Here is a 13,184-nt window from a genome sequence, read left to right as displayed (position 1 = left end):
ATGAAATGGAGGCTAGGGGAGGGACGACTGATGGAGGAGTTATCCTGGGAGTGGAAGACTGGAAGAGACAATTCTCGAAAGAAAAAGTAGAAAAGTTCAGTAGCTCTAGAAAAAGAGGTAGCTCCTCCCTAGTAATCAGAGTCAAGCAAGTAACATTTTTCCCTTTGGGATAGGAAACAACAGAAAAGACTGACAGGGCCAAATGTATAAGTAGGGGGCGGGGAGGGAGAAGAGAGTGGGCCCACTTCTGCCGCGCTTTTGGTGGGAGTGGAAATTAGGGACCCGAGCTCACTGGTGACGTAGATCTCATGTGACCAGGAGTCGACGTGTGCAGAAGTCCTGCTAGTCTGGTCCTTGTTCCCGTCTGGATACCAGCCTCCTTCAGCAGTGCAGGCGGTGGTACCTGAGGCCAGTGGAAGGAGTCAAACTTGCGGGAATTTTGCAGGTTAGTGTGAATATACTTGTTGACGGGAGATGTCTAGTGTGGGGCGGTTTAGGGCAGAGACTTGTGGGAGTGCCAGTCAGGTCCGTCTCTCCACTCTCCACCTCCAGGTCTACAGGAAATGATGACCCTTGGGAAGGGGACTAGGAATCCTAGGAGAAGAACAAGGAGACTTGTGATAGTTTAAAAATAATCATCCTCTGCTATCTAAGACTGCTTTCCGGACCCGCACCCTCCTCCCGAACCCTGCCTCAGTCTTAAAGATAGTTTGGAAATAATGTGCTTTCTCACTCTTTGTCTAATGGGAAAAACGAACTAACTTGCACTGTGGAGAGAGGGTGAACTGGGAGAAACAAAAGGTGGGAAACTTTCCATAACCGAAACCCTAAAGGAGGAAAGCTATGTGTGTCAGTTTCGGGTGCCAGTCAGCCCACCAAGCGCTCTCCCCACCTCCACCGTCCCCTCCCATTTCCCGTTTGTCTGCAGGTCTGTATTTCTAGCAAGACCCAAAGGTAGAAAAGGAGGAGGAAGAAACTGACCCGGTCGGTGCCAGGTAGGTGAGAGGAACATTATAAAGTCTCCTGGGGTAGAGACAAAGGTTGTAAGCTCCACTGTTCCTGCCGGCTCCCTTCCACCCCACCTCGTTCCCCTCTTTTTTTCTCTCCCGTTTCTCCTTTCCCCTCTTCCTCTACCTGCCAGCCACCTTTCTCTTTTCAGGGCTGGTCCGTGTATTAGGCCCCAAGGGGGAAAAAGGATTGGGGAGGGCTGGGAGGCAGAAAGGAGGGCGGTGCAAAAGGTTAGAGGGAAGGACATGAGAGAAGTGCGGAGGTGGAAAGTGGAGGTAAGAGGAGTAGGGATAGGGAAGTTGTGATTGCTGACTGCGCTTCTTAGGTGGAAGATACTTTATAATAGCTCTGAATAAAAAAAAAATGCTAAGACCTCGGTCCATGGCACGTGTCCACTCACCAAGTGTTTAATCTTTAACTTACTGTCTTCTTTTTGCTTTCTAGAAGTCATTGTATTCAAAGAGGAATAAGGGGAAAAAAGGAAGAAAAGAAGAAGGAAGGAAGGAAGAGAGGTAGATAGATACAAGATGAAATCCTGTCAAAAAATTGAAGGAAAACCAGAAAATGAGAGTGAACCAAAGCATGAGGAAGAGCCAAAACCTGAGGAAAAGCCGGAGGAGGAGGAGGAGCTAGAGGAGGAGGCCAAAGCAAAAGGAGCTTTTAGAGAGAAGCTGATTCAATCTCTCCAGGAATTTAAAGAAGATATACACAACAGGCATTTAAGCAATGAAGATATGTGTAGGGAAGTGGATGAAATGGATGAGATAAGGAGAGTCAGAAACAAACTTGTAGTGATGCGTTGGAAGGTTAATCGAAACCATCCTTACCCTTATTTAATGTAGTTTACCTTAATTTGTATCTGATATTAACAATACCATATAGCTTGCTTTTTATTAGCATTTTCCTCATATACCTTTGTTCATATTTCTACTTCTAACCTGTTGCTGTTAATGATTTTAGATGTATCTCTTATTATCTGCATCTCATTGCTTATTGTATTTTGAACGAATCTACAAGTCTCTGTCTTTTGGTAAGAGAACTTTACTTATTTGTAAAAGAGAGGTTCTTGGTAGGATATAAAATGGAAAAAGGCTACTAAGTAATATGTGAATATCTTATTTTTGAAAGGTAAGAAGTACATTTGTATATTACATATATGGACATAACTTCTGAAGGATGAAAGAAAGTACAGCCTCTCAGTGGTGGAATTATGAATGATTTTTCTCCTTTTGCTTCTTTGTATTTTCTATATTCCTAAAATTAACATGCATTATTATTGCTAGAATAATAAAAGTTTATAACAAAAAGAAGCAACAAGCAGCACTTACTAGTTTATTTCTAGAAGTATTGGGGCATTTAATATTTGTTGACAGAATTTTAGAAGAAATGTGAACTTCAAAGTAACAACAGACCACTTAGCCAGAATAATAAATTTTACATATTTTCTCATCTTTAAAATAATCTCACAAGAATTTTGTGAGGGTCAAATAAGGTAATGACTGTGAGGTATGTTTGACAGAGTATTGTTCCCATCCCAGCTCTGTAAGAGATTAATTTTAGCGATTTGGAAGAGTGAAGAAAGTAGTTATTATCTGTGACTAAGAACAAACCCAAACAACCATGAGGTGGGTGCCACCTTTATGTTTATTTCCTGATATGCCTGCCCAGCCTCTCATGCCCCTGCCCTTGATACTGCCATATATACTGGGTTTTCTGCCCCTTCTGCTGGGTCCTGCACCTTCAGATCCCTATCACTATGGATGTGCTAGAATTCTCAAGTCTATTACAACATATTTCTTTGGCACCCCCAGAAAGCTGAGTTCCCAGACTGACCTTTAGAGAAGTGAGGAAATTGCCCATCACTTCAATTTAGATAGACACTTATGCAGTACCACGTGAGTCATGATGTCTTTTAGGTATCTTGGCAACTTTGGGATTTTAGCTTTCTCCCCATAAGGCTCAGACATGATAGGTCCAGCTGGGAGTTGGACCAGAAAATAAGTCTGAGTAACAGACATTACGCTTTAGTAAGAATTGCTGCCCTGGATCTGAAGATTACCATTTTATCTTCCTGACACCTATTTCCTTAGGATGAACAGTCTCTCCCAGAAGACTAGCGTCAGGGCTTCCTCATCAGTTCAACAGATATCAGATCTTATTAGACTTGTATAAATTTTACAAGAAAATTCAAGTGAGATTTGGGAATAATCCCATCCTTGGCTGGAAATATATGAAAGTGCAGTGTAGGCTTTATTATGTATCTGTATCTACATATCTCTATCTATCTATCTATATCTATTATCTATTTATCTATCTTTTTTATTTTTTTTTGAGATGGAGTCTCACTCTGTCACCCAGGCTAGAGTGCAGTGGCATGATCTCGGCTCACTGCAACCTCCACCTCTCAGGTTCAAGCAATTCTTGTGTCTCGCCTCCCAAGTAGCTGAGATTACAGGCATACACACCAGCACGCCTGGCTAATTTTGTGTGTGTGTATATTTTTAGTAGAGATAGGGTTTTGCCATGTTGGCCAGGCTGGTCAACTCCTGACCTCAGGTGATCTACCCACCTCGGCCTCCCAAAATGCTGGGATTACAGGCATGAGTCACAGCGCCCGGCCCTTTCTTTCTTTACAAAAGGCCCACTATTGTGCACATCATGTGTCATTTTCCTCTGTGATGCCATTATGGGAGCTCTTCATGCCTCCAAAACATTCCTCAAGGTGATGGCAGCCTAATGGTTGCTGGTAGGGCTGGAATCCATGTTGGAATGAGATAAGGTTCCAGGCTCACTGCCAGTTTTACAAAACAGGATAAATCCATCCCCTTGGCCCTCACAGGGGTGGCACTCAGGAAGGACATGGAAAGGCTCACTTAAGCCACACTCCTGTCTAGGATAGGTCTGACTTTAGCTTCTCTGCTAGGCATAAGGTCCTCCTTGGCTGATAGCTTGCCTGTCCTGGACAGACATACCTGGAGAAAAACAACTCTACTTTTTGCAGATCAGAGCATTAGACTTCCTTTATCCCTTTTGTTTTTCCTCCACAAGGAGGTTTGATGAAGACATTTTTATAAGGAATAATATAAGATCTCAAAATTCACTAGCTAGAAACTTTGTCCCAGACATGACTGCTCTGGATGTAATCAGATAACTTGTGGTTACAGTAAAAGAGTCTGGTGATAGGAGAAAATGATTTTAGATAGTACACAAGTCTTTTAAATTGTGGTGTCCATGTACTTATTTGAACATGTAATAATGAATACTTTCTGTTTAAAGCAAATTATCATAATTTAGATTTAGGGTGGCATTATAAAGTTTGGTTTTCAAAAAAAAAGTATCCAAATTAAATAAATGAGTCAATTTGAAGAACATTAAGTTAGAACACAGTATTAATAGTGTAGGTGGCACATATTTAGGGCAAAAAAATCTTTCTGGTGAGAAACATTGCCCTAGCATGAGCATAATAACTTTAGGGATAATAACTGGAAACACCTATCAAGAACTGTGCAGGATTTGAGATTTTACCCTACGTAAAACCTAACAAACAAGCCTATGCCCATTTAATGGATGCTGGCAGAGGACTCTAGACTCCTGGGTGGAAATCAAATAACATTGTCACAGAAGCAGTAGCCAGAGCTTCACATTGATTTGTATTAGTTCCCTATTATTCCCAAGTTTCATGAGGTGACCTAAGACCTGTGATTGATACCTGAACATGCAGTGCATTGCCTTACATGAAAGAAACCTTGAGTTTGGGGTATTCAATTCTTTCACAGTAGAAACAAGCCTGCTGTTTGTTCAGGGAAAGACATTATCTTATTGCTCAAGGTTGCTTGTTGCAAACACAACTATGAAAAATGGTCTGCCTGGGTAAAGAGCGGCCAGGGCCTTACATTCTTGGCATACCCAATAAGAATATGCAGGGATGCTCAGGCCTCATGGCAGATTGCCTCTCTCAATAACAGTTTTCTCTGTACAATAAATCTGAATGTGAATGATAAGCCTTTCCTAGCACCAAAAACTCTGATTTATGATTCCAAATTAAATACAAGACAACAATGTATATTGTAGAATGTAAACATGGTATTTGTAGCTATTTCTAGTTTTTACTTAAGTACAGGGGATTTTAAATAAATTCTCAGATTAATTGAATGAAAAGAGCATCAACTAAGAAACTAAAGATAAACAGCCTTTGAGGAACTTCAAAATTACAGTAAGACACAGCTATCAAGATATCACAAAATGAAAGATGTAGGAATGCAAAACCAATGGATACTTCAGGATGCTAATGACAAGAGTAATCTCATAGAAAACTTTTTACTAGGAAACTGACAGAAGAGTGTGTGTTTGAAAATCAGCCCCAGATCCCATCCACACATAATTACCTCAGCCTCTGTAAAAAGCAAAGGCTAACAGAAAAGCTTGTTTATTCTCTCTGCAAGGAAAGTTCCAGGTAGGGTAAGAGGGACAAGGCCAACACACAAAATAGTAGCCAAAAGCAGTTATTTGATATTCTTACCCTAGCCTCTTGCAAGACCATTAGCAAAAACAGCTGCATCAGTTGATGAATAATTTTGTTGGGTATGGAGCATCTTTTTATATGCTTATTGGTGATTTGTATTTCATACTTTGAGATATGTCTATTCAAATCTTTTGTGCACAGTGTAATGTAGGTAAAGGAGCTATTTAAAGGGATGAAGGAGATCCATATGTACTACATGTTCACCATGCATTGTTAAAAGAAAAATGAAGAACAGAAGGCAGAGTATAATATATACATACATACACATACATACCCATATCCACAAATATTCACAAATATCAAAATGAAGCACTTTAGTTTGCTAAAGAGAAAGACCATTTCTTTTTAAGTGGCATTTTGGTATCTCTCATCCAGCCTCCTTCCATCTAGTTAAGAAATAACTATTTAAAAATTTTTTTCCCAATTGGTAATTCTATTATCCTTGCATTGTAATTGCCAAAATGATTATTGGACTTACACAGAGTCTTTCTTCCCTTCCATGAACTGTGAGTCCTTTTCCAGATGTTATATCATTAACCTATTATTTTATAGAAAAAGAAAGTGAGGCCTGGCAGAGGTTACTAAGCTATTAAATAGAATACTTGCCTAAGGTCAATGTTCTTGTTCCTAATCACTGCTCTGGAATGACTGATATTTAATAAATAGTAATAATAACATTGTGCTGAGTGAATTCCTATCAGTTCCTCAAAGCTCCATGCCCTTTCAAGTCCGGGTCCTGGTTCTCACATTTATTCCTGCCTGAAACACTGCCTCAATTACCCCTGACACACTTAGCCTAGATAACTCCTACTCATCTATCTCAGAATAGATATGACTTCTTTTTAGTAACAGTTTTATTGAGATATAATTTGCATACCAAACAATTCATGGACCTAAAGTACACAATTCAATGGTTTTTTAGTATATTGACATATATGTGCAATCATTACCACAATCAATTTTAGTATCTTTTTGTCAGGTCAAAAAGAAACACCACACCCTTAGTTATGATCCTCCTATGACCTTATCTCCCTATCCCTAAACAAACACTAAACTAGCTTCTGTCTCTATAGCTTTCCCTGTCCTGGACATGTAAAAGATAGTCTCTTGTGACTGGTTTCTTTCACTTAGCATGATATTTTTAAGGTTCATCCGTGTTCTAATATATATCAGTATTTCATTCCTTTTTATTGCCAAATATTATTCTGTTGGATGGCTAATATACATTTTAGAGATGGACACTGGCAAGGATATGGAGCAACAGGATCCCTCATTCATTACTGGTGAGAATGAAAAATGATATAGCCACTTTGAAAGGCATTTTGACAGTTTCTTACAAAACTAAACATACTCTTGCTATACAATCAAGCAACCATGCTTTTGTGGTATTTACCCAAATGAATTGAAAACTTAATGTCTACACAAAAACCTGCACACATATTTATTTATTTATTTATTTTGGGACAGAGTCTCTCTCTGTTGCCCAGGCTGGAATGCAGTGGCACGATCTTGGCTCACTACAACCTCTGCCTCCTGGGTTCAGGCAATTTTCCTGCCTCAGCCTCCCGAGTAGCTGGGACTACAGGCATGCACCACCACACTTGGCTAGTTTTTGTATTTTTAGTAGAGATGAGGTTTCACCATGTTGGCCACGCTGGTCCTGAACTCCTGATCTCAGGTGACCCACCCGTCTTGGCTTCCCAAAGTGATGGGATTATGGGCAGGACTCAGCAGGACTCACCATACCTGGCCTGCACACATATTTTTATAGCAGTTTTATTCATAATTGCCAAAACTTGGAAGCAACAAAGATGTCTTTCAGTGGGCAAATGGATAAACTTAGGTACATCAAAACAATGGAATATTGTTTAGCACTAAAAAGAAATGAGCTATCAACCCATGAAAAGACAAAGAGGAATCTTAGATGCATGCTACTAAGTGAAAAGAGCCAATATGAAAAGGCTACACATTTTTTGCTTCCATTTATATGACATTCTGGAAAAGGCAAACTATGGGGATGGTAAAAAGATCAATGGTTGCCAAGGGTTAGAGAGAGAGTGGGATGAAAAGGTGGAGCATAGAGGATTGTTAGAATCCTCCATGTGTGAAACTATATAATATGATACTATTATGGTGGGTACATGTCATTATACACTTTTCAAAACCCATAGAATGTACAACACCAAGAGTGAACCCTATTATAAACTATGGACTTTGGATGATGATGTGTCGGTGTAGGCCCGTCATTTGTAACAAATGTACTACACTAGTTCAGGATTTTGATAGTGGGGGAGCCTGTGTGTGTGTGTAGTATCAAGGGTATATAGGAACTCTGTAATTTCTACTCAATTTTATTGTAAATTTAAAACTGCTCTAAAATTAAGGTCTATTTTCTTAAATCCCTCTCTATCTTCAGTAACACTTTTTTTGTTGTTTTGAAGTCTATTCAGTCTAAATATTAGTATGCCCACTCAAGTTTTCCTGTGGTTGCTTTTTGCATGATATATTTTTCCCATCTCTTACTTTCAATCTACAGCATCAGAATCTTTGAAACTAAAGTATGTATACTATAGACAGTGTACAATTCAATGTTGTTTTTTATCTAGTGAGACAATCTCTGCCCTTTGATTAGATTGTTAATCTAGTCACAATTAATGTTATTATGAATAAAATTGTGTTTAAGTCTTCGATTTTTCATTTTGTTTCCTATGTGTCTCATGTCTTCTTTTGTTCTATTTCTCCTTTCCGACTTTCTTTTTTATTACTGTATGATTTCTCGTGACATATTTATACTTCTTTATTGCTTTTTTCACTATGTTTGAGTTTTGCTGTGGTTGTGCTAAAGCTTATTATATATACACTTATCAGAATCAATTTCAGATTTTTGCTAACTTAATTCTAGTCACATATAGAAATGTTACTTCTATTCCTTCCCCTACATTTTTGTAGCATTATTGTTACACGTGTTACATCTATTAATGTAACAGATCCAGTAATGCATTGTTATATTTATTACTTTACCCTCTGTAGTCATTTCCTTAGACCAATACTGCTTTATTCCCACCCACCTTTTTTGTTCTGTTATTGGCAAAAAAAAAATTACAATTATAATTCATTTCTGTGTTTTACAGCCCTAACAATACATTAGGTACACATTATTTTATACAATTGCTTTTTGAGCTAGTTGAGAAGGGAGAAAACTTTATTTTATACTTATGCATAAAATATACTCTCTTTTATAATTACATATTATCTATACTATTGCTTTTTGTTTTCTGGTATAATTTTAATTACCATCTGGAGTCTTTTTTTTTTTTCAGCCGAAAGATCTCACTTTAGTATTTCTTGGAAGGAAGGTCAGTTAGGTACAACTTTGCTCAGGTCATGTCTATCTGGGAATGTCTACATTTCACCTTCAATTTTGAAAGATAGATTTGTTTGATATAAGATTCCTGATTGACTGTTTTACTTTTCTTTTCTATTTCCTGTAACAGCTGGTCAGTAAGAGATGGTTTTCTTTCTTTTGAGCACTTTGATTGTGTTGTCCCACAGTCTTCTTACCTTCATCATTTTTTTTTTTTTTTTTGCTGAGGAGTCAGCTGTTAATCTTATTGAAGTTCCCTTAAATATGAAGAGTCATTTTCCTCTTGCTGCTTTCAAAATTTTCTCCTTGTTTTTGACTTTCAGCATTTTCACTATGAGGAATCTACTTGTGAATATCTTTGTATTTATCTAGTTATGAGTTTTTTTTTTATCTTCCTCAATGTGTGCATTGGAGTTTTTCAGTAAATTTGGAAAGTCTTTGGCCATTATTTATTTAAGCATTTTTTTATTTGCCTTTCTCTCCTCTCATTTTGCTGCTCCTTTTACATATGTGTTGGTGCACTTCATGGTGTCCCACATTTCTCTGAGACTGACTCATCATTTTTCTTAATCTTTTTTTCTGTCTATCCCTCAAATTGCATACACTCAATCTATCTTCAAGTTCACTAATTCTTTTTTTCTGTAAATTCAAACCTACTTTTGAGTTCCTCTAGTGAAATTTTTATTTAGGTTGTTGGACTTTCGAACTCCACAATTTCCACGTAGTTCTTTTTTAAAAAATAATTAATATGTCTTTATTGACATTTCTATTTGATGTAACATTGTGATCATATTTGCCTTTACTTATTCAGTCATGGTTTTCTTTAATTATTGGAATATATGTATAATGGGTACTTTGAATAGCCTACATCTGTGATATCCTGCATCTGGCCACTGTCACATTTTCTGTTGCCTGATTTCCCCCAACCAGTGTAGGTATGGATCATTCCTTCCTGTTTATTGCATGTCTTGTAATTTTTTGGTGGAAACTAAGCATTTTAGATAATATGTTGTTGTCACTCTGGTTATTGTGTCCTCCACTTCCAGAGCTTGTTATTATTTGCCTGTTGGTTTAGTGATTGGCTGGCTTATTTTAGTGAAGTTTATTTCTCTTCCTCCAGCATTATTCTTCTAATCTTGCCCCTCAGAGATGCTCATCTTTTGATATGCTCACAGACACCCTAAGATGACAATGGTTTTGATAGAGCTTTCCTAGTGTCTTTCTATGACTATAGTCAGCTGTTAGGCTCCTCTAATTGCTAGCTGATTGGTCTATTATTTCCAACAATACTCTTGGTCATTAATTGATCTGTAGACTAATTTGATCAAATTTGGGTTCTAGTGAAAGAATGGTTCTCATCATCAGCGATTGATATTTGTTCTGACCCCAAGAGGGCTCCTCCCAGCTAACTTCCTCTCTGGTGCTCTCCAATAATTCAACCAGACAATAGTTAACTGCTAACTTTACCAAACCCAGGAATTACTTTCCAAATGCCCTCACCACAACTTCCACTATATTTGGAGCAACAGTGGCTTGAACTTCGCCATGCTCTGATGTAAATGAAGTAAGTTCAACTGGTAAAATATTACAAGATATATGTCTTATGTATTGCTTCTCTTCTCAGGCAAAAATATTGGAACCAGGGCTCTGGATCTGTGGGTGGAAACAACAGCATTCTTCTCTCTGAGTGACACTTCTGCTGTAGGAGCTGACATTAAGGTATAGGAGGGAAAAACAGCCTGAAGGTCGTCTCAGCTTACTTCTCATGTTGTGAAACCATTCCCCACAAGCCAGGGCAAGGATGATTAGGGTCTCAGCATTCTCAGCGGTGCCCCACCCAGGGGATAGCTTCCATTCCATTAGTGGGGACTGGATGGAAGACGGGAGTCTTAACCTCTTGATTGCACTTATCCAAGACTTAGCCTCAGCAACAGGTAGCTGGGGGCAGGATGAGAAATGCTGACATCCTACACTTCCTAGAAAGAAAGTTCCTGACTGGGAGCTGGAGGGAGGGGATGTCTTCTGTTCTTGGCCACAAGTTAGGCATGCAGTTTATGTCTGTCTGAGCTAGAAGTAGGAAGGGAGGAGGCATCTAAGTTCAAATGCCACAGACTCTAATCTTTCTTATGGAGTTTTTAATAGATTTTCTTGAATAGATGTTTCTCCATTGATTTAACAGTATCCTGTGTCACATTTTATCTGATCCTTAGGACAATTTCCAGAGGCTTTACATGGTTGTTTGTTTTGTTTTATAATTTTTTACCAGTTTCACTGGAGAGCAGGTCTGCAGAGCTCTTCCTGTTGTCCTACCAGAAATCGATCTCCTAGACATCACTTCTTTTTGGAAGACGTCACTGGAAACTGTGTTAGATCCTCTTCCTCTGTGCTCCAAGCGCCCTTTCAGGATTTACAGCACTAAATTTATGGTTTCCTCCCATTAATTCATGAGCCCCATGAGAATATGAAGACTATATTTGCTTTGTTCTCTTTTATATCTCCAGGGCTTTGCCTAGTGCATGGTAGACAATAAATATTTATTGAACTCAATTTTTATTTTTATATTTTTATCAAATGGAAAGAGCTATGTCTTGGGAATCAGAACTCCTAAATATGGACCTGAGATTGAGAGGTGGATATGGTCAGGCAGTGCCTAGCACAGAAAAATGTTCAAACAATATCAAATAAGAAATTTTGAATGAAGAAAAGAATGAATGAGATTCAGACTGGGGACTTACTAATAAATAAAACTGAGTAGTGGTTAAGAACATAGACTTAGGAACTAGACTATATAAATTTGAATTCTTACTCTGTCACTTGCTGTCTGTTCCTTAAATTCACTGTCCTGCAATTCTTTTATTTGTAAACTAGAGAATGCTACTACCACCTACCTCAGAGGATCTTTGAAATGATAAATGAAACAATGAATATACATATACAACAATGCCTTGCATATATCAGCATTAATGTAAATGTTATTTTATTTTCATCACTATGTATGTATAAGCAAACTAGGATAATTCTGTATGTGTTATTTTATAACTCAAATTTTCAAAATACTTAATGCTTTTTTTTTCTTCTTCTTGCCAAAAGGATACCTTTTCCTTGGAGACAATTTAGAAGATAGAAGTAATGATGACCAATATCAGAAATGCATCTTTAATCTCAAATATGAAAACAACCAAATGGAAGGGGTTGAGAGAAGGCAGGGGTACTACTACCTGGGTCTCTGAGAGTCATTACAGGAAATATAGCCTCTTACTCAGGGGCTAGGGTAGGAGTATAGTGAGGGAGGAGGAAGAGAGGTAGGAAAAAAAAGGTGTGTGTGTGTGAGACAGAGAGAAAGAGAAAATAAATGAACATTTATCTTTGACACTTTAATTAAAGATAGATAAAAATCATCTGTACTACCAATACCTAAAATACCAGTTTTAGTAGTATTCTAAAATAATGTGTTGCTTATTCTCATATCCACCTAATTTACTGTAGAATATTTGAAAATTGTGGAAAGTCATAAATTGGAAAATTTATGATGTGCGCTTATCACTCATCACCAAAAGAGCCAAAACTTTGGGTGCTGGAATAGCTGAGACTGAGATCACTAAAGGACAGGCTTATCTGGGTCTGTCAACCAGAGGGTTCACATGTAGCATATCCAACATGGCCATCTCAGGGCTTCAAAAGCAAATGTTTCCTGTAAATAAGGGTGACTCTGTATGGTCTTTTATGATTTGGCTTTGGAATTCACATAGCATCAGTTCTATTCTATTCTACCCTATTGATTGAAACTGTCATAAGCCCTCCTCTAAGATTGAAGAGGAGGGACAGAAGACTAAGATTGAAAGATGGCAATCATAGATAAAATGTTCAAATATTTCTTTAGATGTTTATGCACAATATGTGCAAACCTAGAAGGTAAATAAACAAGTAAAATTGGCCAAGTTCTATGGACCGAATGTTTGTGTCCCCCCAAACTTCATTTGTTGAAGCTTAACACCCAGTGTGATGGTATTTGGAGATGGAGTCTGTGGAAAGCAAATAGGTCATGAGAGTGGGGCCCTCATGAATGGGATTAGTGCTCCTATAAGGAGAGACGTCAGAGAGTTTGCTTCCCCTCTTTCTGCTCTCCACTATGTGATAATACAGAGAAAATCGCCATCTACAAACCAGAAAATGGGTCCTTACCAGAAATCAGATTTATTGGCATCTTGATCTTACACCAGAACTGTGAGAAGTAAATGTTTGTTGTTTAAAGCCACTCAGCTGCTATTTTGTTATAGCCACCCAAACTGA

At 38.1% G+C, this 13,184-nt stretch overlaps 1 protein-coding gene across 1 annotated transcript; it reads left to right on the top strand.

Moving 5' to 3' along the window:
- Positions 1-284: 284 nt before the first annotated feature.
- Positions 285-2,318, top strand: TCEAL9 (transcription elongation factor A like 9). The gene is made up of 3 exons (XM_012436873.3): positions 285-445; positions 929-995; positions 1,453-2,318. The coding sequence occupies exon 3, from the start codon at positions 1,536-1,538 to the stop codon at positions 1,848-1,850; it is 315 nt and encodes a 104-aa protein (XP_012292296.1). The 5' UTR covers positions 285-445; positions 929-995; positions 1,453-1,535; the 3' UTR covers positions 1,851-2,318.
- The last annotated feature ends 10,866 nt before the right edge of the window (positions 2,319-13,184 follow it).

This window comes from Aotus nancymaae, unplaced genomic scaffold, assembly GCF_030222135.1.
Source record: "Aotus nancymaae isolate 86718 unplaced genomic scaffold, 86718_ANA_hifiasm-v0.15.2.pri h1tg000004l, whole genome shotgun sequence".
In the NCBI taxonomy this organism is placed as follows: domain Eukaryota; kingdom Metazoa; phylum Chordata; class Mammalia; order Primates; family Aotidae; genus Aotus; species Aotus nancymaae.
Note: the sequence above shows the minus strand (reverse complement) of the source record. Positions and strands in the feature narration are given on the sequence as shown.